This window comes from Talpa europaea (genome assembly GCF_964194135.1).
Source record: "Talpa europaea genome assembly, chromosome: 14".
Classification (NCBI taxonomy): Eukaryota; Metazoa; Chordata; class Mammalia; order Eulipotyphla; family Talpidae; genus Talpa; species Talpa europaea.
This window is the reverse complement of record NC_140082.1, coordinates 25,166,305-25,193,425: the sequence shown is the minus strand read 5'-3', so window position 1 is coordinate 25,193,425 and position 27,121 is coordinate 25,166,305. Positions and strand designations below refer to the sequence as shown.

At 34.1% G+C, this 27,121-nt stretch overlaps 1 protein-coding gene across 1 annotated transcript in view; it reads left to right on the top strand.

The window, feature by feature from the left end:
• MALRD1 (MAM and LDL receptor class A domain containing 1) overlaps positions 1 to 27,121 on the top strand; it is a gene marked incomplete at its 3' end in the record, with an annotated part of 364,653 nt that overhangs the window by 221,040 nt on the left and 116,492 nt on the right. The window contains exons 29-31 of the mRNA XM_084254012.1: positions 3,383 to 3,566; positions 16,672 to 16,800; positions 24,581 to 24,736. Coding sequence (XP_084110138.1) covers positions 3,383 to 3,566; positions 16,672 to 16,800; positions 24,581 to 24,736 — 469 coding nt within the window. The remainder of the gene's footprint in view (positions 1 to 3,382; positions 3,567 to 16,671; positions 16,801 to 24,580; positions 24,737 to 27,121) is intronic.

The window sequence follows — 27,121 nt, the reverse complement described above, 5'->3', positions numbered from 1 at the left end:
GAACATGGAAAAGTCAGTCCACTTAATCTTCCCAGAATAAAAAACATTGTGTATTTATAAGTATGATGTTGATCAAGTACTAGAGCCATCAGACTGATAATAGAATGATTCAAATATGATAAAGGTAACAGTGGAGAAAAGAATTGTTGATCAATTGGTTTTGGAAAAAATGAGTAAGAATGTGGAACATTTTATATTTACCTCAAATATATGAAACTGAAATTCCAAGTGGCCATAATTTATTAATATATATCTACAATTTGAAGTTGGTTTGTAATTTTATTTCTTGTTGCCTTCTTTACATGACCCAAAAGGGAATAACTGGCATAAACTATGAAGATAAACATACTGGGCAAACAAATATGCAATCAATAAGATATGTTTTCTAAAGATAAGATATGCATAATAAATGAGAAATCAATCCCAAGTTGGGATAAGGGGTTAAGTTATAAAAGAGTGTTTCTTCAATTTCTATAATTTATCTACTTTGATTTAACGTCTGTTTTTTACTGTTATTAGTGTGGTTAATTACTTTTTATATGTTTGTTGCCTTTGCTTCTTGAATTTAATGTGTGCTGGAGTAGAAAAGAAATATTCTTGGCAGTGTCAAGGTCATGAGTTGGAAGTGAGACATTTTTCTCTCTATTTAAAGAATTGGAATCAGAATAATAAGTAAATAAATCAGTAATTAATGTGGAACAAAAATTGGGGGATTGATATTTAATCACATACGAAAAAGTTGCTCTGTGTAACATTTTATGCATATGTATTAATTTTGAAATATTTAATATTCCATATAGAGTACTTTTATACAAACTTACTTTTATGACTATCTCCTACATTATATCATTACCTCCATAGATAGACTTTCTACTCTCCCCAGGTAGACCGGGGGTCTAACATGTGAGGTACTATGTGAGCATCAAATGGTGATGACATAAGGAATGACTAGATGGATAAGTCAACAAATAAGTGAATCTCCATTGCACATTTGGATGAATAATTTTGACAATTGTGATATAAGATTTGATATGTTTTTTCCCACATAGAACAATAACATATATTAGAATGATATTCTACTATAACCCTTTATTAATTTCGAAATGGTTGATTTTCAAAATAATTTTCCATCATTTCCTTTCCTAGCACATAAATGACAATGACTATACTAGTCAAGACTCTTATTTATTAAAAGGCCGGTTGTAAGATTTAAGAAATGGTTCTCATTTTATTGATTATAGTGATCACACACCCTTCTTTGAGAATATTTGTTAAAAACCATTTGGGGGATGGGCACAATTAATGAGTGGTTCTATAAACTACAGGAGGTTAATAGGAAAAATAAGCAGAGTGAATTAAATTTATAAATTAAAACAGACTTTCATCAATATGCATGCCTGTTATATTGCTAGGTGCCAGACAGACCCTTTCTACTTTAATCTTTAATTTAACTAATCATTCTTTTGATTCCAAATCATTAAGCCATCACTGGGAGTCAAAGACTGACCTTGAAAAAGGCCTCTCTTGTTTAGTCATCAGAAAGATATGAAGTTCTATTAATTAGGTGTGAATTTACCAATCCCTTCAATGCAGAAGTTACATGAGTCTCTGTGAGTGAAGATGTGTTGTTGTTTCAAAAAGGACATAAAAGATCTATCTTTATATGATTAGCTGTTTTGAAAGTTAATTTTAGAGTAATTGATAAGTAGCTCTACTTTCTCTTTGTAATAGAGGAAGAACTGCTTGATTGATCTCTTACTCTGTGAGCAGAACAAGGTGTCAGCCATATTTATTAATATTCATTTCCTGGAAGTATGAAACTATGAATGTGTAACTTCTTTGGATACTCTCTTCAAATATTCATCTTTATTTCTTTAGCCTGTATTAAAAAAAATCTATAAATTATGTATTTCACAGTGATGTGCTGTAAATCTGGTGAAACATTTTGTTTGATTTTCTGGATGCCATTTCAGTGAATATTTTCCTCTATTGTACTGCCTTGATTACAAGCTTCAGAGACATAGTTTTTTTGTGAATTCATCATAAGACCACAACGTTGATCCTGAAGTATTAATTATTTTGGACTAATCATAAGCATAATGGTTTATGTAACATAGATATTTTCCATTTCTTTGGAAAAATGTATTTATTTCCTTTCATTGCTATATATTTATCATCATGATTTTTAAAACATCTAATTTTCAGGAGGGACCTGGTTTAGAATAGCAAAGAACAACATAAAGTTTTTTTAAAGATTATTTATGCATACAAGAACCGGGGTACAGGTCAGAGGTCTGGGGGCAGGGTGGTGAAAGGATTCACCAGAGACAGAGTGGGGAACTACAGACAGACTGACCAAAATACACTGTCAAGGGGAGCAGCAGGCAAGACAGGAGAGGTCTGCTATGCCATGTGGGTAGCTTCCTGGCTGGGAATTGAACTTGTGCTGCAGAGGCTGCAGATAGCTTCACAGTGCTGTGCTTTAACCTCTTGCGCCACCAGGGAGGCCCCAGAGCAGCATAAATAATTTAAGTCTTGTGTTTAACTGGCTTATTATATTCTGTTTTATGGTGGGTGTCATTTTTATTCAGTCATTACAATAATTCTGTGTGTCATGTGTGTTGTGTCATGATATACAGGATACATGATATACAGGAACTATTTGTACACTAGAATATTGTACTACCAGTGGACCATTCAGAGGAGATTTTTGCATAAGTCACTGAGAAAATTAATTTTTCTCTTTACAGTTGAAAAATTTGCTGTAGAAATATAATTGATGTTTGCATAGTTCATGTTCATATAAAAGTCATATAGTTTTAGAAGTGTTTAAATATTCAAAGTAACACAATCATCTCCTAGTGAATTTTTGAAATCAAAGGGATCTTAGGAATGATCACATTTCCTCTATGTACAATTCTCCTCAGAATTCCTTTATCCAATAGAGGTAAATATTATATTCTATATCTACCTCCTTTCATACCATTTTTTCTCTGTAAGTTATTTCAACTTTTTGAAGGAGGTTCATTTCAATAATTAAAGAATATAAATAGAAGTTAAGGGGTCAGCCAGAGTTGTAAACTTAGGGGTCCTGTAAATTGTTTAGATTCCATCAAATAAAGAGAATTCTGTGTACATGTAAGTAGAGGTGAATTTAACCTAGTAGAACACTTTTAAACAAGTTAATTGCTACTTCTTTTAGCTTTTAGACACTTGAATAGATTAATATGCCTCTGTTTTGATGAGTAAAAAATATCATAGATGTTATAAAAATTGCAATGTTTCTTATATCAGTTTTTACTGGTCAAATGCTTCTGTTCTGAATAATTTTATTTTTATTACATATTTAATTATTTTCCTAATCAAACTTCTCTACCTTTAGACAGAGAAAGGACTATTCAAAGTATGGCAAGAAAGTGAACAGAACTCTGGTGATCATTGGAAAAAGGCTGTCATCCTTCTAGGAAAGTTAAGAAATTTTGAAGTTATATTTCAAGGAATCAGAACACGGGATCTAGGAGGTGGAGCTGCAATTGATGATATTGAATTTAAAAACTGCATGACTGGTAAGTTTCTGGAAAACACTTTCATTTGGAAGCACATATATTATCTAGCCATTTCATCGTTGTTTAACCTTTATAAAATATTCTGCCATAATAACTTGTATGAGTACATAGAATTCAATTGAAAGAGATTTTATAATTGTTGAATTTATAGATACATGTTAGGTGATAAAATCACCTCCATTCTTCAGCTACACATGTAATTTCTCCCTTCCATCTATGCCATCTCTTTTCTAATATGTAAAAGTGTTCTCTGAATCTATTTTTTCAATTTAAATTAAATAAAAAATAAACCCTTGAAAATAAGTTAGGAGGCTGGAAGCGAGTGGATAGATGTAAAGTAAATTCAACCAAGTATAATTCAACCAGCACTTAAGTTGAGAGCTATTTTTGGGTGATATAAAATGCTGCTCTAACAAATAAATAGAAACTTGTTGTCATTTTTCATGCTAAATATGAAGTATGACCACACTAGAATTTTTTTACAAACTACACAGAAAATGTAAAAAACAATTATAAATACATTTGTGCCACTTCATGATTTGCAAAGTTCTTTCTGATTTCCAAAATAGGGCTGTGATATATACTGCCAATGAAAGACATGCCTTCTCTAGTATACACCTTGTCGCTTAGAGGCAAACCCAGGGATGAACAGCTAAACCTGAATGCTGTTTAATTTTTTGTTTCTCTCCTATTAAAATATCATTTCATTTTCTTTCTGGCTTATTTCTCTGAGCATGATGCCTTCCAGCTCCATCCATGTTGCTGCAAATTGCATGTGTTTATCTTTTTTGAATGCTGAGTAATATTCCATGGTGTATATGTACCACATCTTCTTGATCCAGTCATCTATTTTTGGGCATTTGGGTTGTTTCCAAAGCTTAGGTATTGTAAATAGTGATGCTATAAACATAGGGGTGCAGGTGCTCTTTGGAATTGATGTTTCTGTGCCCTTTGGGCAGGAATCTAGAAAACTTAAACAAGGGGCCAGGAAAAAGAATAAATATAAGAAAGAAAATATCAAAATCAACAAACAACTATGAACCAGAGACACTCTATGGGGAGTGGAGGGCTTGGGGTCAAAATAAGGGGTTGTAATTATATAGGGAATATAAAAATAAAATTTTAATAAAATAAAAAATTATAAATCACACAAAAAAATAAAGTATGATAAGAACTGAGTCTTTGGAGTTAAAAAAAATATCATTTCACTGAGACAATTAAAAAATGTGATTTCGGTACTGGTGATGTTACAACTCTACTCTTTTGATGAGGAGGACACTTCAAAGAATTCTGCTGATTAGTAAATCCTTTAGGGATTTGATTTTATACCTCATGTTCCCAGGGAAGCTGACTGGTGCTCAGTACCCTGTATATGTTACTTGATCTTAGAATTCAATCACCTAGATAATGTAGGTCACAGAGCTTCAGGTGTCCATGCCAAGACCTGAACTTGGAGATGTTTTGGAAAAGACAAATGTACAACCGAAAATGTAATTCTGAAAATACAATCGTGAAATGTATCATAGAAGTGAGAATGTACTTCCTCAACTCTTTTCTAATAACTTTCCTAGTAACATACTAATTTTCTATTAGAGTTAGTTCTCAATCTGTAAGTTTTCTGAAACCTTAAAAAGTAAAGTTGTTCAAAAGTTTATCTAAGATTTTGGAAAGAAAGAAATTTTATTAAACAAGAGATTTCTTTTTGCTCGTGGGGAGCAGAATGATTACTAGAAGTGTTGATTCAAGACAGAAGAAAGCAGAGTTACTATCCAACTTGCCAGCTTTCATGTAGAAGTTTGCATTTTTTCTTCCCCCCATTTTAAAGTTCTATAAGAATTTATATTTTGATAATACTGATTTTTTTAAGATTTATTTATTTATTTATTTATTTATTTATTTATTTATTTATTTTTTAAGATTTATTTACAAGCACTGGGTACAGTCAGAAGTGTGGGAGGGTGAGAGAATTCACCAGAGCCAGGGCAGGGAATAGAACAGGCAGACTGACGAAATACACTGCTGAGGGGAGCAGCAGGCACAGCAGGAGAGGTCTGTGCACCATGTGGGACCCTCGCCTGTGGCTAGGGATCAAACTGGCGTTGCAGAGGCTGCACCAGCACTCAACTGCTGTGCCACCAGGGGAGGCCCCATAATATTGATTTTGTTTGACTCAATCTAATTGTCAGCTTACTGAGTAACACTAATAGTACTACACTATTTTTATTTTTTTATTTTAATTTTTTTAAGATTTATTTATTTATTTATTTATTTATTTATTTATTTATTTATTTATGCAAGCACTGGGTATAGTCAGAAACGCAAGAGGGTGAGAGAATTCACCAGAGTCAGAGCGGGGAGCAAAGCAGGCAGACTGATGAAGTACACTGTTGAGGGGAACAGCGGGTGGCAGGAGAGGTCTGTGTGCCAAGTGGGACCCTCACTTGGTGGCTGGGGATTGAACCGGTGCTGCAGAGGCTGCGGGCAGCTTCACAACCCAGTGCTCAACCGCTGCACCACTGGGGAGGCCCTACTACATTATTTTTAGAGATATAGTTCTTTCAATATCATAAAGAGACAAAATAGGGTCATTTGTAATTGTATATCATCAATTGTGTGTTATCTTCAGTATATCATCATATTTATTACATTTTTCTAGAAAGTAAAAGAAAACAAAAGAGTAGGTGTGTTCTTTCATCTACCTAGGAATGTATTAAGAAGCATATCTCCTATTTTACAAGTTAGCATTCAGGAAGCAAGTAACTTATTCATAGAAAATAAGTGACAGATTATGAATTTTATATCCCCACTTTATAATTCAAATTGATTTTAAATGTTTCCTACAAAAATATTATAAAATGAAACAACCATTCAACAACACAAAGGAATAGGAAGTTGATAAACTGTATTGTATATTTCAAAGTTACTGAGAAAGCAAATCTTAAAAGTTCTCATCATGAGAATGAAAGAATTGTTCAATGGATATTAACTAGACTTGTGTTGATCATTTCACGTTATATCCAAATATTGAATCATTATATTATACACCTGAAACTAATGTAATAGTCAATTATATCTCAATTTTTAAGTTTAAATTTGTTAAATTATGGTGAGAAAAGTATCTCCAAATACTAGGGAAAAATTAAAAAAATAAGCATTCCCAAAATGGAGCATGTGGGGAGAAAGAATATAGATCAGTGGGTAAGGCACATTCTTCTATGACTATCTGGTTCTGCTGTGTCAGTGGACTAATTTTTATTTCTGTGCCTTGTGACACAAGATAAAACAATATCTCATTTAACATTCTCACAATTTCATTATTTATACAGAAATTTCAATATCTCCATTTGTCAGGTAAAAAATCTGAGCATCAGAAATACTAATTAACCAAATTATGCAGTTGTAAATTTTTTTCTTCGTGACTAAACTATTTGTTAACAATTATATAACCCATGTAAATATTTATCATGAGTTCTGGTTCAGTAATCATCTTTATCTACACTAAATCTTTATTTACATTAAATTTTGAAGATTAATTGAAATATCATATGCATATTAAATTTTATACATATTGTGATTGTAAGATAATTCTTAGAAAGGGTCAAAGATAATATGCTATGATTAATCTTGTATGTATTCATTCTATGCAGAAAAACATACCTTGATCATTATTTGACCCTGAATTTGCACATAAATTGAAAATCATGTAACAGTGTCCTACAGTAACCTTGCCACATAAATAATAGATTAGATGGGCTAATTAAAGTCTTAATCAGGTTGCGCAACAAATCAAAATCTCTTCTTTCTCATTAAAGCCCCTTAATAGTACCAAATCAGAAAAGTTCTAGTACCTTGTATTTTAAGGAACACCATATATTTCTTTGAACATAGGCTTATTTTTCTTTGTTACACATCATTGATCATTGTTGTAGACTTTCTACTTCTGGTGTGGAGACAAGATCAATAATAAATGCAATTAACAGCTTCTGTCCTTTTTTTAGCACATGTACTGGAAATAAATTTTACCAACCTTAAATAGATCAAGGCCATTTTTTCTAAAGACTTTGGAATGAGTCAGAAAATGGAAGAAATAATTGTGTAAGCCTCACTGGGAAATACAGAGGTTCATGGACATTTGCTCCAGAGTTTAGTACCCATTAGACTTCTGTGCCCCATAAACCTGCCATTTTGATGTGCATTGATAAAACATTCAGTCTCAAATGATATAATCCTGTTGGCCTATCACTGATCAGCTATCTATCTTTAGATCAATCTGCCTTGTAGTTGTATCTTGAGATTCTGGGAAATGAGTATTAAAGGATTCTATTCTGTCCCTCTTTACTTGGCAAGGAATCTGTTGAGAAGTAAGAGCACATGCCTACTCAGAGCCACTGCTCCCAATTCTAGACACAGAATCTCAGATTTCTCTGATGATGCAGCACCAAGCTGCTTCAAAAGCCTTTGCAGGTGTTTTCCTCTCATTGGTAGACCTCACTGCTGGAATGCATACTCTGAGCATCAGGGGGAGCTAAGAGATGATGACTATAGAGATGAGCATGGGTTTGTACCTGCAGACAAGGGTGTCTGCTGCAGAACTCTGACCATTGAAGGGGAACTTAGGGCCTCCAAGGTGGCACAAGGTGTTATGTTGCAGCACTATGAAGCTATCCACAGCCACTGCAGCATGAGTTTGATCCCTGGCCAGGGAGGTGGCCCACATGGCACAGCAGACCTCTCCTTTCTCACCCACTGCTCCCCTCAGCAGTGTATTTCAGTCAATCCACCTGTTCTGCTCCCCACGCTGTCTCTGGTGAATCCTCTTACCGCTCGCACCTCTGGCTCTTACCCCAGTTCTTGTATGCATAAATAAATAAATCTTAAAAAAAAGAGGTGAACTTAAAGCCATAGCTGAACAGTCACCTTGAACCAGGAAACGTATTCACCTTGTGTTTACTTTGAACACCAGCCAAGGCTGCACATAATAGATTTTATAAATCTTTAGCCATCTATGTTTTTTATCCTTATGATATGTTCTCATACATTGAGCTTTTATGTTCATGACCCACTCTTGAGGAGTATTTGTTTCAGTATTTGTATTTGTTTCACTTCAGAGTATTTGTTTCTACATTTCAATACTCACAAACTCTCCATCTCATTAGCCTAAGTACTTTGCTTAATCATTTTTATGTATTTTGTAAGGAAAAATGTCAATGTTTTGATTTCTTTCCAGCTATTCCTACTCATTATTGATATGGGACCAAAGTCTTGGACTCTGTGTAACTCTTGACTCCACATCCTACTGGCAGCATATGTGCTGGAGTGGGAATGCCTGTGGTTTGAGACACTCCCAGAGAAAATTTTAATTCTGTAATGCCCCAAATGTTAATGGATATTTGATGTTGCATATTACCTCATAAATAAAATATATTTTTGGATAGCTCAAAACAATAACTTTAGGATCCTTTTTATTTTTATTTAATTTAACTTAATTTATTTATACAAGCACTGGGTACAGTCAGAGGCGCAGGAGGGTGAGAGAATTCACCAGAGCCAGAGCGGGGAACAGAACAGGCAGACTGACGAAACACACTGCTGAGGGGAGCAGTGGGCGTGGCAGGAGAGGTCTGCGGGCCATGTGGGACCTGGACCCTAGGAGCTGCTGGGGATGAACTGGCGCTGCAGAGGCTGCGGGCAGCTTCGCAGCCCAGCGCTCAACCGCTGCACCACCGGGGAGGCCAGGGATCCTTTTTACAGCATGTTTGTACTTGCATTTATAATTTTTAAAAACAACCAGAAAATTTTCAATGACTTAACTAAGAAAGTGTCTTCAAGTAATATTCAAAACTGCATAGAATTTTGGAGTGGAAATATCTTACCAATCCAGAGTGTTTGAATGATTTTGTTTCAGATTATTTGGGAGTTTTACAGTTTGGAGGCGGGAAATTAGGAATACTGACTTTCAGTTTAGTTATTACTCTATCTTCCCATAGTGGTCGTAAGAGAAAAAAATAAAAAGAGTAATTACTGATTTGCTTGGTAAGATGTAAAAAGAGTGGATTTTAACTAACTCAAATGAATCATCTATTACATGATATAGTCAAATGTGCTTATATCCTTAGTGTGTGTTAATATTTTGAGCAGATCAGCAAAAGCTTCAGAATAAACTCTGTGAGAAAATTGCCTGAACAAAGTGAAATAAAATAGTACTCTGAAGCAAAAGTTATCAACTAAGCTTGTTGACATTCTCTTCTTTTGACATTCTCCAACAGATATATATGATACTGATGCTTTAGTGTGCATTTTTTTCCCTTAGATTTCATCTCCAGTGCAATGTAGATAAACTTTGTGCAAAGTGCATTCCCCTCTTAATGTAGCAATTGGAAAAATTTTAATTAGGTCCAAACATATGACATTCATTCTTCTTAGGTCTATTTTAAGTTAGAGTTGGAATCCAAAATGTAGTAGATATATCCTAGAAGAAGGCCCACTTGTCAATAATTATTAAAATTTCCTTGGGAGTTTTTTTTTTCTCCCTATAATTTTATGTCTCATGCCAAATCTGTTTCTCTCAAAAAGAGTATTTATTATCTCTATACTCTGTGTTGTTTTGGCTCACTTCTCTTTAGATAATTTTTGCTTTGTACCTCATGTCATCACACACCACAGACTTTGTGCAGCAACCAGTAAATTGCATAATTAACTGTTTGTAAAGACTCTCAAAGTCAAATAATATATTGCATTTGAGAAAATAACTTAGGCAGTGAGAATAATTATTATATAGCCTATTTATCTTCTGAACACATTTCAATAGTTAAGGGTTTTCTTATAACCATTTATAACTGCGAAGTTTTGTGGAAATGACTTTTTCCAATGATTTTAAAATTCATTAAATGTAGTTCTTAGTACTTGGTACTCACACAATAGTTAAAATTTATACTGTATTTAAAATAGCCACCATGGGCCTCCCCGGTGGCGCAGCGGTTGAGCGCTGGGTTGCGAAGCTGCCCACGGCCTCTGCGGCGCCGGTTCGATCCCCGGCTGCTCCCCGGCCACCAGAGGAGGGTCCCACATGGCGCGCAGACCTCTCCTGCCGCCCGCTGCTCCCCTCAGCAGTGTACTTTGGTCCTTCTGCCTGCTCTGCTCCCCGCTCTGGCTCTGGTGAATTCTCTCACCCTCCCGTGCTTCTGACTGTACCCAGTGCATGTATAAACAAAACAAACAAACAAATAAATAAATAAATAAATAAATAAAACATGCCTCTATTAAAAAAAAATAAAAAAAAAATAGCCACCAGTTCTGATTGTGCTGGTAGATTCTAAGCAGTTTTGGCAAATTTAAACATAGTTCAGCAAATATTTAATAATATTTAATATTGTCTGGGCTATGTATTGGGGATGTAATGATGAATATTATAAGCTAGCTTTCTTTAAGGATTCTGCCTTTTTTTTCTGAGAAGTAACATATTTAGTTTCTCTGTTTTATGGTATATAAATTCAATAGAAAATTATATAAATATGTATAAATATAAAAAGAATATACATCAGTATTTCAGTACCATGTGCTATAATTGAAATTATCCAGACCCCAAGAGAGCTCCATGTGTAAACTGGCCTTGGGAGAAATATTACTTAACTTGTGGCTTATAGGATTGTACATATGAGCAAGATGAGACTTGGTATCAAGTTTATTAGTTAGGAGTAAAGAATATTTAGTCAAAGCATGAATTCTGACTTTGCTATTAAATAACTTTGTGAACTTCTGTAATTTAAATGAGAAAAATTATTTTACCTGCCTCATGGAACTCTCTTGAGAATTAAATGAATTAATGTATGTGATGTGCTTAAACAGGTTGAGACATGCAATCAATTCTCCATAAGCATCAGGGTCACCAACTTTATCATAAACATCATCATAATCATCATCATTGTATTCTACTTGTATTAGACTAGGCTACTGTTATCACAAGTAATACAAAAATGTATTCCAATTCAAGAAGTTCATGTCTTATCCATTCTGTAGTAATTTGAAGGTGAAAAAAATATGTTGGGAAACTTTTCTCATGCATTTGTTCAGGGCCATGGACAAAACTCCGGTTTCTGACCTTCAATGTCCATCCCAGTTATTGTCACTTTCCTGTTCAACCAAAAGAGAAAAAGAGCATGACAGTGTATAAAGTTTTATGGTCTCACTGCAGGTTAGAACTCACACTTGTGAATCTTCCTAGTTGAAAATGGAGCTGAGAAATAATGTGCCTGGCTGAGAAATCACTACTTAGCAAAACCTATACGCCATAAAAATTTGAACATACATGTAAATAGCCAAATATCTCCACTTCTGACTGATGGAGGGTGAGATCATAAAAAAAAATGAGTAAAGGCAAATACAGATTTAAAAAAGGATCTGTGGAACCATCTATAGATGGATATTCTGAAGTTTATTGTGAGGCAAAGAATAGAGAAAAATAAAGTAGGAGACAAAATAAGAAGAAAATATGTATTTTTTGTCTTATTTCATGTGTCCAATATATTATAGTGAAATGCAAAAGAAAATGTATCAGAATTAAAAAAACTAGCAACAACAAATGTTGGCGAGGGTGTGGAGAAAAAGGAACTCTTCTGCACTGTTGGTGGGAGTGCAGACTGGTCCAACCACTATGGAGAGCTGTGTGGAGATTTCTGGACCTACTAAACATAGAGCTTCCATATGATCCAGCAATTCCACTCCTAGGTATTTACCCAAAGGACACAGAAACATCAATTCCAAAGAACACCTGCACCCCTATGTTTATAGCAGCACTGTTTACAATAGCTAAGCTTTGGAAACAACCCAAATGCCCAAAAATAGATGACTGGATCAAGAAGATGTGGTACATATATACCATGGAATATTACTCAGCATTCAAAAAAGATAAACACATGCAATTTGCAGCAACATGGATGGCGCTGGAAGGGATCATGCTCAGCGAAATAAGCCAAAAAGAAAAAGAAAAATACCGGATGGTCTCACTCATAGCAGGAATCTAGAAAACTTAAATAAGGGACCAGGAAAATGAATATAAGAAAGTGAAAATCAAAATCAACAAAAAACTATGAACCAGAGACACTTTTTGGGGGGTGGGGGGCGGGAGGGGAAGGATTGGGGTCAGAATGGGGCGTTTGCAATTGTATAGGGGAATATAAAAATAAAATTTAATATTAAAAAAAAATGTATCAGAATTGACTATACTCAGGAAAAGGTACAGATTGGGATGTAGTTATCAGGTTACCAACCCCTAGCTTGTAAATAAATCATGGCAGTAAATATGATACCCAAGGAAATGTCAAGGAAGATGAATTAGTGTCACAACTTGCCCTGCTGGTGTTTGAAGACCTGGATTGGAAAATGAACCAAGGAGAAGAATGAAGGTTACAAATCATGGAATAATAGGAATTTGATTTCTGTAGCTAGGGAACTAAAGGAATTGAGGGGTCCAAAAAGGAAGACATTTTTTTTACCTATAAAGTGCCACAGTAAAGTCCAGAATAGAAATTCTGATACTTCTTAGATAAGCCAATGATTCTTACAGTATCTACTAGGAATTGAAAAGAGGTCAGGAGTAGATGAGAACTTCTGAATCACTAAACCACTAGAAATGTTTCTTCATGCATTAAAGCACAGTGGTCTTTGGCAGGTATCATTGCTGAATTTTCTTGGTGATCTTTTATGTTCTAATTATTTCCTTATCCTTTTCTCTAGGCCTTATAAAAGTGGTTTTGTTTAAACTTTAAACCATTATTTGATATCTGTGTATATGTATCTCTTAGGATTCATCAATTGGATATTCTTAAATTACATAAAGAATTCATAAAGAAAAATGGATATTTAAAATATAACCCTATCTTAATACAAAATAGAAATCTGAGTTTCATGGCCAAAGTGTATATATAATTGGTCTTTCAAACAAATTTAGAAACAGTGTAAAAAGTTACCTTTTTGTTTAAAAACATGGAAAGTCAATCTTGAGGATATATTCCACTTAGCATGCAACTTGCCTCTGTGTATCACAGTTGAATCACATTTTTTTATATTTCCATGAACTCTTGCTGTACACAAAGACATGGTCCATCGACTCCAATAACACTTCTGATAATTTTGACACAAAATGAACTTTGCTGTCACTGAGATCACTGAGGTTGCTGCTTCAGATGTGTTGCTATCATTTGTCTGATATGTGCATTGACCTTGAAACCTAGCAATTCTTCTCACGTAAGATAGATTTAAATGGTTGTGGTAAATAAAAAATAGCAAATATATTATTGTTATTTTATGAACATTTGAAAATGCTGGTTGTGTTGGTAAATCTAAAAGTGTTGAGATTGCCTTTTATTTGCAAACTTTCCCCTGATATAGTTCTTTTTGGAGTAAGAGAGAACATGAGTAAAATGAGTAATTGGTCTGTGAAAAAGATTTGGAGTACATGATCATTTTGTAAAATATTTTATCTTGAGTCTCTTTCCTTTCTATAACCTTAAATATTGCCCTTCCCTTCTATAACCCTAAATATTGCTCTTCCTTCAAATAAATCTGAATTTTCCATATTTGCAATGCTGCCAAACTTAAGTGATAAAGAAACTGGGAAGAATGATACTTTATAAAGGAAAATCATAAAGAAACTGCTTTGGTCTGTTTTTCTAATTGGTTAAATGACTAGCTGAGATGATAGAAATATATCAGTGTTTCTGTTATAGAGAATGCATTCAGATGCTCATATATGTTTACTATTACAGAAACACATAAACCCCAATTTCAGGGATTTTATTTTAAAGCATATATGTACTTTTGGGCAAAATGCATATAATGTATAGCATAGTAACATTTTTAAATATTAAATTTATATTGAAATTTAGGATATAGAATAGTTAACAAAATCATATCAATATTGTGAGATTTCACTCACTACATAAATGTAAACAATTTTTTAAAAAGCATTTATTAATATTCTAAACTAAAATTTAAACAAGAAAATCTAGCAGTCCCAGAATCAAAAGAGGGGAATTGAGGTTTTGATCCTAAAAAGTATTTTGCAGACTGTTTCTTCTGTTTAGGATTTTATCAATTCATATTTATTTAGTTTTAGGTGTCAGTCAATCTTTTTTTTTTTTTTAGCTAAAATAAATATTTAGTCATCTTCTTTTGTCATTTTCTGCCTGCCAATTATCTTCAATTCTCTTTTTATGTACACCAATGTTCTTTTCATTCTTGTATCATCAGCTAGTGAAATTTGAGGTTATTTCACATATTTTTCAACATAGGTACAAATTGTTCTTTTTATTGTGCTTTTATCATTTTAACTAAATGAAGAAATTGGAAATGGCTAAAAATATAAAAGACATTCTTTACCTATTCTATTTATCATGATGTTTTTTTGCTAAGAAATCCTATTTTACTATATTCTTATCTTAAGGGAGGTATATGTTTCTTGAAATATAGGTTCTTTTTATTTTTTTTCTTGGTGAAACTCATGTTCCATGAATATTCTAGTTATTTCTCAATTTAATGAAATTCAAAGCACTGACTTGACTTTTCTTTATGTCTTTGCTATTCTATATTGTTATTCTATATTGTGAAGGAAATAGTTTCATTTAGAGATATAGTCTAATTTAGTAATATTTAAAAAAAACTAAAGAACCAACTATTTAAATTATAAATCAAAACATATTTCCCCTATGGAGTAATTATATGCCTTCACAGCCTATGGCATCAAAAAGAAAAATCTCCAATGTATGGACTTGCATACTAAATGGTGTCCACAAACTGTTTGAGTTAACTCTAAATTCTCACTAGTGTTAATTAAAATTATGTGGCAAAGATTATAAACCACTCAATAAGCATGACCTTTAGTGCTGCATCTTATTGATGTCATAGTTGAAATATTTGCTGTTGTCATAGATACCCTCTCTTCATTCCTCAAATTTAGGCTACATATTACTAGTAAATTATTTCTGGAAGTTATGAAGGTATTAACTATTGCTCTGGGTATGTTTCAAAGACCATAGAAGTGTATTTTAATGAAGTTTATAGAATTTTACTATTTCACTAGTTTGTCAACTTAATGTAAATCATCCTTGAACCTATCCATGCCTGTGCAACCAAGAAATACTAAAAATTATTTAATTTGTTGAATTTGATAACAATGATTTTAGGCCTTTAATGTACATCACATTGAAATTGTGAAGTATTATCTTTAGACTTCTTGTCATTTAAAATTATATTCAAATAAGTGAATTGCTTTAAAAATTCTATCAATTCACTTTTCTAAATCCCTTTTAGATGGGAGCACTATGTCATCAATTATTATAATCACAATTTAAAGTACAAACTGTTATATACAAACTATTAGGCACTGTGTTTGCCCAAGAAAACATAGAAAAATCTACTTCTAAGCTATTTGAGGTCTAGAAGGACAGCCACACATGAAAACATCTCTTAAATGAAGTGGTAAGCATTTAGGACTTGGACAAAAGTGTTCTTTGATAACACAAAAGAGGTAGACACCCACCCGGGGCTTGGATGTCAAGATAGGATGTCAAGACAGGAGAGAGAGAGAAGTTATTTCCTTGAGTCCTTGACAGGATATCAAGACAGGAGAGAGAGAGAAGTTATTTCCTTGCGTCTTGAGGATAAGCAGACCACACAGGAAAGAATGGTCAGTTCAGGCAAAAGTAACAGTGTGCATGAACTCATGAAAAAAAGTGAAGTGGCATATTTGTGAAACTTTCAGTCACAGGGTTTAGCTTAACTGCAAGTGCTTAATGAGAAGAGTTTCAGTAAATGAGATTAGAAAACTTAGCTGGAACCAAACCCAAAATATCAATAACATCTTGATTCTGAGTATGGTTTTATGTAGTAGGTAAAGATAAGTTCTTGATTGGTAATATACTTTGAAAGTACAATCTGATTTTTTTGTTGAGCAGTTGAAAGTGGGACTGAGAGTGGAATTGTTCTGGAGTCAACCTTGGATAGTTGTTAAATCTTTTGTATATTTAATAAGCTGGGATCTATAAAATGACTAAAAGATTATTCAAATTTATTGAAAATGTGACAAAATAATGCCTTTGTTTTTCCCCAGTGGGAGAGACTTCTGAGATTTGCCCAGAAGTCACTGACTTTTTGTGCCACAACAAGAGGTGTGTTGCATCCCACCTTGTCTGTGACTATAAACCAGATTGCTCAGATGGGTCTGATGAAACTAATTGTGGTAAGTATATTTGTTGCTGTAATGCAGCCAGTTCAACACAGATCTTTACTGGTAGAGTAACATATTTCTTTGATGACTGAGAAGAAACATTCTTTGGGGCCGCACTGGTGGCCCAGTGGTTACGTCTCAGCACTATCACTTCCAGGGCCTAAGTTCAGTCCCTGGCCAGGGAGCTAACCCACTTATGTCACAGCCGACCTTTCCTGTCTCACCCCATTAGCAGTGGATTTCAGTCAATCTGCCCACTCTATGTCTGGTGAATCCTCTCACCACATCCCCAGCTCATCTGACCCAGCTCATGTTCCCCAATTTTACACATGAATAAATAAATATTTAAAAAGAAAAGAGAGAAAAAACATTCCTTGATTCTTTGATGAACTGGAGCAGATTTTGAGCAGCCAAAACATTAACCAACTTGTCTATACAAATGACAACCCTTTCATCCTTTTACTTTCACACTAAAACTGTAACAAAGCAATGGTAAATCATGTTAAAAATTATTTCATGTGGTGTTGTTAGAACTCTGTGTAGGTCAGAATTCAAACTGCCAGAAACTAACCTAGCAGTCTCCATTTTATTCATTGGTTTTCATTACTTTTTCTATTCCTTTTCCAAAATATAGCTGATTTATTTTAGACAAGGCTAAAAACGATCACTTGTAATAAATACATTGTACTGGCAAAAGAGAAGTAGATAAGCCATGTTGATCTTTTATTCAAGCTTTAAATCAAGAAAGTTTTTAAAAGTCATGCATAAAACGAAGTGTGTAATTTTAAAATGAGTACAAATTTAAAGTCAAATAATTTGTAACCTATAACCATTTAATTCATATGGAATCTTGATACCATCCATACAGACTATATCACAAACTACCTCAAAAATTACTGGACTAAATAATTTTCATTTTGTTAACAATTTTGTGGGTCAGTGTTGTAAAAAGGAATGCTAACCAGCTTCTCTCTAATCCCACATAGCGTAAACTGGGAAGGCTGGAACTGCAGGATCAATTCCAAAATGACTTCACCCCCTCCGCGTTTGGCATGTCAGTGCTCTTTGTCTTTGTATCTCACTCGACATGTACCTCATTGTCCAGAGCAATCCCTGTGGCTTGGACTTTCCATAACCTGGCTGCCCTATGGCTTGTTCCAGGAGCATGCAATCCAAATGCCTTGGGATAAAACAGCAAGAGTTCTTCTGATTAAGTCTCAAATGTTCCATGTTCCATGTAAATGAAATGTCTAGCTGAGATTCAAAGAGAAAAAAGGACAAGGTTCCACCTCTCAGTGGGAAAAGGGAGGGAGAACCACAAAATTTATATTTAAACTTTTATTTTTACTTAATATTTTTATTCTTGAAGCACTTATAGTGATCGTGCTTCTAAAATGTTCATTTTCTCTTTTGTACTTTTTAAAATGAAATTAAGTTAAATTTAATTAAAGTTTGTGTAAAAGAAAGTTATCATTTTAATCATTTTTTGATCATGCAATTCACTGTTAAGTAGATTTGCACTATTGTGCAACTATCACCACTGTTCATCTCCAGAAATTTGTTGATCCTGAAGAATTGAAGCTATATACCCTTTAAAAATAATCTTCTATTCTCCCCACACCCCAGACACTGATAATAATCATTCTATTTTCTTTTTCAATGCATGCAATGACTCTGTGTCCCTCATATAAGTAGAATTACATAGTATTTGCCTTTTTGTGAACAGTTTATTTCACTTATCATAATGTTCTGACCATTCATCCCATATTTTAATTTTAAATCAGGGTATAGAAGCAAATGCAAATGGTTGGTACTACTTAAAACCATACTTTGAGATTTATTCCAGGGACACAAGGATGGTTCAACATCCAAAAATCAATCAATGTAAGCCAACACATCAACAAAAAGAAATATAAAAATCATATGATAATTTCAATAGATGCTGAAAAAGCTTTCGACAAAGTACAACACCCATTTATGATAAAGGTCCTTGAAATTTTCGGGATACAAGGAACATACCTCAACATCATAAAGGCCATGTATGAAAAGCCCATAGCCAATATCCAACTCAAACCCATAGCCTATAGCCAACTCACAATGGATTAAAGAACTAGACATTAAGACCTGAAGCCATAAAATATATAGAAGGAAATATAGGCGAAACACTGTATGACATACACCTCAGTAACATCTTTTAAAGACACATCACCCAACCCAGTGATAGTGAAGGCAAAGATAAACAGCTGGGACTACATCAAATTAAAGAGCTTCTGCACAGCAAAACAGACAATAACCAAAACAAAGAGAAACACCACTGATTGGGAGAAAAATTTTGCACACAACACTAATGATAAAGGACTGATCACAAAAATCTACAAAGAGCTGACGAGACTCAACAAAAACAAAGTAAATAATCCAGTCAAAAAATGGGCAGAAGAACTAAAAAGGAACTTCTCCAAAGAGAAAATGCAAATTGCCAACAGGCATATGAAAAAATGTTCAGCATCACTTGTAATCTGGGAAATGCAAATCAAAACTACCATGAGATATCATCTTACACCAGTGAGAATGGCACATATTAAAAAGACTAGTAACAACAAATGTTGGCAAGGATGTGGAGAAAAAGGAACTCTCTTGCACTTCTGGTGGAAGTGCAAAGTGGTCCAACCACTATGAAAAGCTGTGTGGCGATTCCTCAACCTGCTAAAGATGGAGCTTCCATATGATCCAGCAATTCCACTCCTCAGTATTTACCCAAAAGACACAGAAATATTAATTCCAAAGGACACCTGCACCCCTATGTTTATAGCAGCACTATTTACAATAGGTAAGCTATGGGAACAACCCACAAGATAGATGACTGGATCAAGAAGATGTGGTACATATACACAATGGAATATTACTCAGCAATCAAAAAAGATAAACACATGCAATTTGCAGCAACATGGATGGAGTTGGAAGGGATCTCACTCAGCAAAATAAGCTAGAAGAAGCTTCATAATATATGTATTATCAAATAAAATATACATACTATATTGAATAATATTTTTCTAATGTTATTTCTAGCTTCTTTAAAAACAAATTAGTTTTTGATACTGACTGTAAGGAATTGATTTCAAAATAAATATAAAAAATGCTCTTGTGAAATCACTATTTTATTCATAATGTATAACAGGTAGAAAATATAATAATCACAGGTAAAATGTCAAAAACTTTGCCAAATTTATGAAGATTATAAATGAAAATAATTTGAACATGATGGCATTGACATACATAACCAAGTGGTGTGGAAACAACTGTTAAATAAATATAAATAGTTATTACAGATAGTAAATTATATTCTTATTTCAAGCTCCACATATATTGAAGGTATTTTATAAAATTATACTCTTAATTTATTTCTATCCTTATTATGAGCAAGGAACAACTTCCTAAACTATTGGATGCATTAAAATTAACAAGACATTGTATTAGACTTGAAAACTCTCTACTGTGATAAAATAAGTAGCTATGGAATGTATTGTGAGATATAAGTGAACCATTGGGGAAGGTTATCTCTCTGAGAAAGAAAAAGCACCAAAATAGAATAAAGCTCATTTTTTTTTCTCCTTTTCCATTATTTCAGTGTCATGAATATTTGTGGGAAATTTGACAGTCGTTTTTCAACCATGAAGGTGCATGAGAAAGGAAATATGGAAATATGTGCTTCACAATGTCACAGTTTAACCATAATACCAACCTTAAAGTGACAACTTAGGACTTCTTGTTAATTGAGATCAATTAATTTCTGTCTAAGCTATTGTTATTTGCATTTTCAGATACTTGGAAGAAAGTACATTCCTGGTGCAAGTAATAAGCGAAATGTACTATCTCAAAGAAAGAAATCTAAAAGCTAGGCAACCCTAGAGTTGATTCACAGATTCTTGTATATTAATTTTGTAGCCTATCACTTTACTGTATTCATTTATTAATTCTAATACCACTTAGTGGAGTTTTGGGTATTTTCTATGTATGCTATGTTATGGGTAAATAATAATAGTTTCGCTTTTCTCTTTCCATTGTGGGTACCTTTGACATCCTTTTCTTTTCGAGTTATTCCTACTGCTCCTGAAAATACTTCATTGATAAGTATGGACAGAAAAAGCTTTCATTTCTTTTTACAATTAAGAATTATATGGGTTTGTTTTATGTGGCCTTTATCGTGTTGACATGGTTTTCTTCTACCCCTATTTTGTTGAGTATTTCTGTCATAAAAGGAGGATGAATCTTGTCATATGATTTTTCTGCATCTATTAAAATGATCATGATTTTTTTCCTTCCTTTTCTTGTGTTTATTGATATGCATATGTTCAGCCTTTCTTGAATTCCTGGAATAAATCCCACTCAATCGTGTATGACTCTTTTAATGTATTGTTGAGTTCAAATTACTAGCATCATTCTGAGAGTCTTTTCATCTGCATTCATCAGGGACACGGATCTCCAGTTTTCTTTTCCTTGTAATGTCCTTGTCTGGTTTTGGAGTCAGGGTAATATAGGTGGCAGAGCATGTCTGGATGAGCATGTCTTTCCATTGTAATCAGTGGGATTTTAAATTTCCATACTATTATTGTGTTGCTGTTAAGAACTCCTATTAAGTCTGTTAATATCTACTTTATATATTTTGGTGCTGCTGTGTAGGGTGCGTGAATATTGACAATTGTTGTCTTCCTGTTGTATTAATCTTTTCCTCATTATATAAGGCCCATCTTTGTCTTTTGCTGTCTTTTTTCACTACAAGCCTATTTTATCTAATACAACTACAGTAGTTCCTGATGTTTTGAATTTTTCATTGTCTTGGAGTACCAATATCTACCACTTTAAGTCTATGTTTGTCTTTATAGTTTAAATGTATCTCTTGTGAAAACATACAGCTAGTTTTGCTTTTTATTCAATCTGACCACTCTATGCCTTTTGATTGGTGAGTTTAATCCATTTACATTAGAGGTGATTATTGATATATGCAGGCTTGCTACTGCCATTTTGTCATTAATTTTCTGCTTCTGTATTAACTCTTTTATTGTTCAAAATTTTGTGGGCTTCCTTTGTATTGATTTAGATTGAAGGGCCTTCCTGGTGGCCTAGGGTTTAAGTCTCAACTCTGTCACTGCAGCAACCCACTCTGCTGACCTGAGTTCAATCCTTTGCCAGGCAGCTAACTCACAAATGGCGCAGCAGACCTCTCCTGTCTTGCCCGCTGCTCCCCTCAGCGGTGCATTTCAGTAAATCCACCTGCTCTTCTACCTACTCTGTCTCTGGTGAATCCTCTCATCTCTTGTACCCCAGGCCTACACCCCAGTTCTTTTACCCAAAAATAAATAAATAAAATCTTTATTGATTTAGATTGAAGAGCTACTTTTAACATTTCTTGAAGGACAGATGTAATATTGGCAAACTCTCAGCTTTTGTTTGTCTGAGAAAGTCTTTATTTCTACCTCCTATCTGAAAGTGAGTCTTGCAGGTATAGTTATCTTAGCTAGCAGTTTTTATCTTGAGTATTGTGAATAGGCCATCCCATGTTCTCCTTGCCTGCAGAGTTTCAACTAACATATTTGGTTATTGTCTTTAGCTATATTCAATATTGTTTCTTTGTCTTGAACTTTTTATAGTTCATTACTATGTACCTTATTGTGGATCTTTTTGCACCAAGTGTTCTGTTAACTACATGAATAAACTCTTTGAATTTATTTTTTTTCTTTGAATAAACTCTTTGTTCCCTTTTATCTTCTCCTTTCCCCCACCTTAGGGATAACCATAATCCTTATGTTGCTTTTCCTAACGGAATTTGATAGTTTTCACAATGCTTTCTCATTTTTTAATATCTTATTTCTCTATCTTTCACCTGAATCCTTTCTATATATGACTATCTTCAAGTTCACTGATTTATTATTCTACTTGCTCTGCTCTCATTCCATAGTTTCTCTATCATGCTTGATCTCATTTGAGTTTTTTATATGCTGAATCTCTGTTATTTCTTCTTTCTGTTATTAATTTTTATGAGCTCATTCATTTTTCTGATTTTGTTGTATCTCTTTGCTTAGTTTTCTTAGTTTTAATGTATCATTTTGACTTGCCTCTCTGTTTACTTTTATCTCATTGTGTTTCTTTGTATAGCCATTTTGAACTCTATCTGATAGTGACATATAATCATATATGTATTTGTGGTTGGGTTCTAGAGTGTTGTTTTCTCCTTGTGATGTCATACTCCTTGAAGTCTCAATTTGCCATGTGTTATCTTTTTTGGCCTGCCCATTTTGTTACTTTACTTTCCTGTTTTTGTTTGTAAACACTGCATCAGTAGCTTAGAAAGTTTGAATTACTTTAACTTTTACCAGCATGTAATTCATTAACTTTATTTTATTTTACTTTTGGCCTTGTCTCATTAAGTACTGATGTAAGCAGGGTGTGGTAGGGGCAATGAGGGATCCAGTATTGTAGCAAACATTTTAAGAGGGACGGGTTTGTATTTATGGCACTGTCAATATCTTTTTCTTCAGGGTCTCAGATCAAAGACACAGTAGGCTACCTGTTTTCAATGCGCTGCACAAACTCAGTACCAGTCCTGAGGGGTGGGGGAAGAGAATGTGACTCAGTTTGACTTGGAGTTGTCCACCTTCTCAGGGTATTGGCCTGTGTGCAACACCTCAGCTCCTCTATGTGGGCTTCCCCTGGACCATGGTATATACCTCCATACTGAATATTCTCCCCTCCCCAGGACTATTGCTAAGTCAAAAGGCCTACCATCTATATCCCACACCCTGAATCACAGCCTCCAGACTTTTTTCCACCTGCTTTCTGTCCAAAAAAGTATGTGTCTCTTCCACATTCCCTCTTATGCAGTCAGTGTTGGTCTCTGAGGTACAATGGAGAGACAGAGAATGCCTAATATTAACCTATGTTAAGAAATAGTCATGAACAAGGAAACATCTTAGGGATAAATGTTAAATATAAAACAAATTCCTTCTTTCTAAATGTGAATAGAAAATTCAATGTTAATCTAAGTTGATTCTGGTAAAATAAACCAATATTTCATTCTGTCTGTAGAGGACAGTCATTTCTTTTAGTGAATGATCAAAAATAATAACTGCTGTGTAAAAAAAGAAAAAAATCAAAGCAGATATCAGGACATTATGATGGCACTTTTCACAGTCGACTGTGTAGTAGACACTTGGTTATTGTCTAGTAATTTTTCTCATTGTGAATAACTTATTTTCAAATGAGTTATAAATCAACACTTTTAGAAAGGAACCTCTTTCATTTTTTAGTGATTAGTTCTGAAATGTGAGTGAGCAATTGGCGTGGTATACTGAGAGTGTCTCTATCATACACTTTTTAGTACTTCCCACAAAGACAACTTTTCTTTAGTAAACAACTTTGCCTTTCTAGTGATCTGTGCTTTTTAAATACCAGTCAGCAGAGAGACTTTATTAAACATCCAAACCACTGAAGCTGTAGATTTGTTTGAACTGAATTATCTGTATTGTTACTGTATTGTGTTTAATATGTGCACAAAGTTTTTTATCATATGTAACTATTAGTAGTGGATCTATAATTCCTTCATGAATAACTGATAATATCTACATACTACATCTTGTAAAAAAATTACAGTGCAGAACTGATTTTTTTTATTTTCTTGTTTCTTTAAATTTAACAATTGTAATTAGAATATATATAAATTATAATTTTTAAAAATTGCAAATGTAGTGTACTATCATGTAACATACACTTTCTCAATATTCCATTTTTGTTTCCTTAGGTCAGTATACAAATACAATAGGAAGCTGCAATTTTGAAACAGCTTCTGAGAACTGGACCACAGCTTGTAGTCTTACTCAAGATTCTCAAGATGACTTGGATTGGGCCATTGGAAGTAGAACTGAAAAATTGAGTCCAGACTCTGATCACACACCAGGTAAATACAGTAAGAGACCTTGGCCAAATAATCCATTCTTTCTTAATGAACATATTTGCAATACATATTCCTGACCAGGAATATCATTCCAGTTTCTCTGAAGTATGGTGGTAGACATGTTAAAAAAAGTGGAAACGAAATGAATGATCACCAACAATTTGACAGGTTTTACTTCCTGCCTTGTGATTAAGCTTGTACACTTATTTTTACTATGCTCAGCACTTCTCTTTTCTGAAGACTTTAACTTTCTTAAGAATAAAAACGCTTTTTTAAAAGCTATTTTATTTTTTTTAAGATTCATTTATTTATGCATATAAGGGCTGGGGTACAGGCCAGAGATGGGAGTGGGTGAGAGGACCCACCAGAAACTGAGTGGGGAATAGAACAGGCAGACTGACTGAAATACACTGCTGAGGGGAGCAGTGGATGAGACAGGAGAGGTCTACTTCGCCATGTGGGTTGCTCCCTGGCCAGCTGGAGATTGTTTCATAGGGTGGAGCTTTAACCCCTTGTGCCACCGGGGAGGCCCCTAAAAGCTATTTTAGGGACATTTTCTTAGGAGTAAAAAAGTAACCTAAGATATTTATGAAGTTTGAGTTTATATGTCAACTTAGAGGTACTTTAGGGATGAGATTAAGTCTGTATTCCTGAAGTGAGTGGGTCTCATGCAATCAGTCAAAAAGGAATTTAAAAAGAGCTCCCCTTGGGGCCTCCCCAGTGGCACAGGGGTTAAGCACCGCACTATGAAGCAAGCCACAGCCTCGGCACCATGAGTTAGATCCCCAGCTGGTCAGGGAGCAAACCACATGGCGAGGCAGTCCTCTACTGTCTCGCCTGCTGCTCACCTCAGTAGTGTATTTCAGTCAGTCTGCCTGTTATGTTCCCCACTCTGTCTCTGGTGGGTCCTCTCACCCCCCCCCCATCTCTGGCCTGTACCCCAGCTCTTGTGTACATAAATAAATAAATCTTAAAAAAAAGCTCCCTAAGCAAAGGGTACTTTCCCAACAGACTGCCTTGACCTTTACTTGAACCATCTGCTCTTCTAGATCTCCATCTTGCTGGCCCACACTGCAGATTTTGGACTTACCAGTGTTGATAATCATGGACCAATTCCTTGCAATAAATGTCTTTCTGTATTTATATGCAACCTATTGGTTCTATTTGTCTGGAGAACCCTAACTAATACAATATTCCTCAAAACAATTTAAGCATAGATAGACACAATAAAAAAGAATAAGATAACATGTAATTAAAATATTTTTATTGGAAAAGAATATAAGATTCACCTAGCCATTTTATGACTGTGAAAAGAGAACAATAATTGTATGTATGTGTTCCAGGAAAAGTGCACATATAATGTCCCACTATACAGTGTAGGTATTCGTTCTTGTTTTAAAGTTGTTAAATTCATCTTCAGATTGGTCTGCTAAATTATATTTCTTATGCTTTTCACTAAGGTTCTTTTCATCAATTTTACATTATTAGAATATCTTTTTTCTGGGCCTGCCCTGGTGGTGCAGTGGTTGAGCGCTGGGCTGCGAGGCTGCCTGCAGCCTCTGCAGCGCCGGTTCGTTCCCCGGCCACCAGCGAGGGTCCCACAAAAAAAAAAAGAAAAAAAAAAGAATATCTTTTTTCTAAAATACTTAAATGGAAATAAGCAAGAAAATGAAAATTTCTCTAGTAATCCTAATAGGATAAGATAGTCATCAGTACACTTGGTATTTGTGTATCCTGCCATTTTTTCTTAATGATCATATTTGCAAATAAAAATAGGGTTTTATTTAATTTAGTTATTTTTTCAAAATATGGGTTGAATAATTTTATGTTATGAGTTTTTTTAGCACCATAGTTTTCATTATAGTATAGTAGCCTACTTTTTGGACATATCATAACATAAAATTATATAATGGAAACTCCTTGAATCATATCCAAAAACCCTAAAATAAACATCACAACACTGAATATACATTTTTTTCTATTCATGGAACATATTTTTTTGTTGCCTTTATCATAGTTCTGGAGGACAAACATGCATTTTTCTTGTTAAAGAAATGATAATAAATAAGTCAATTTTCATTTTTGCTAGTCCAGATAGTAACATTAAGATACAAACGCCTCTGAGTTCTTTTGATAACATCTACAGCAATCTTTTCTTATCATAAGACAGTATTTAAAAGTAGACCATATCTGCTGGTATAATATTACTAATGGTACAAAAAGTAAAAGTGTCAGAAAAGGTAAACAGAATAATCACTGGATATGAGAAAGGTTCCATGCATTGTTGAAAAAGACAAGCATGAATGATCAAATTGATACTTTTAATAGAACAAATGTGTTCTATTTATAAGCACATTCATTTTCTTTTTTGTACTTTCATAGCTTATG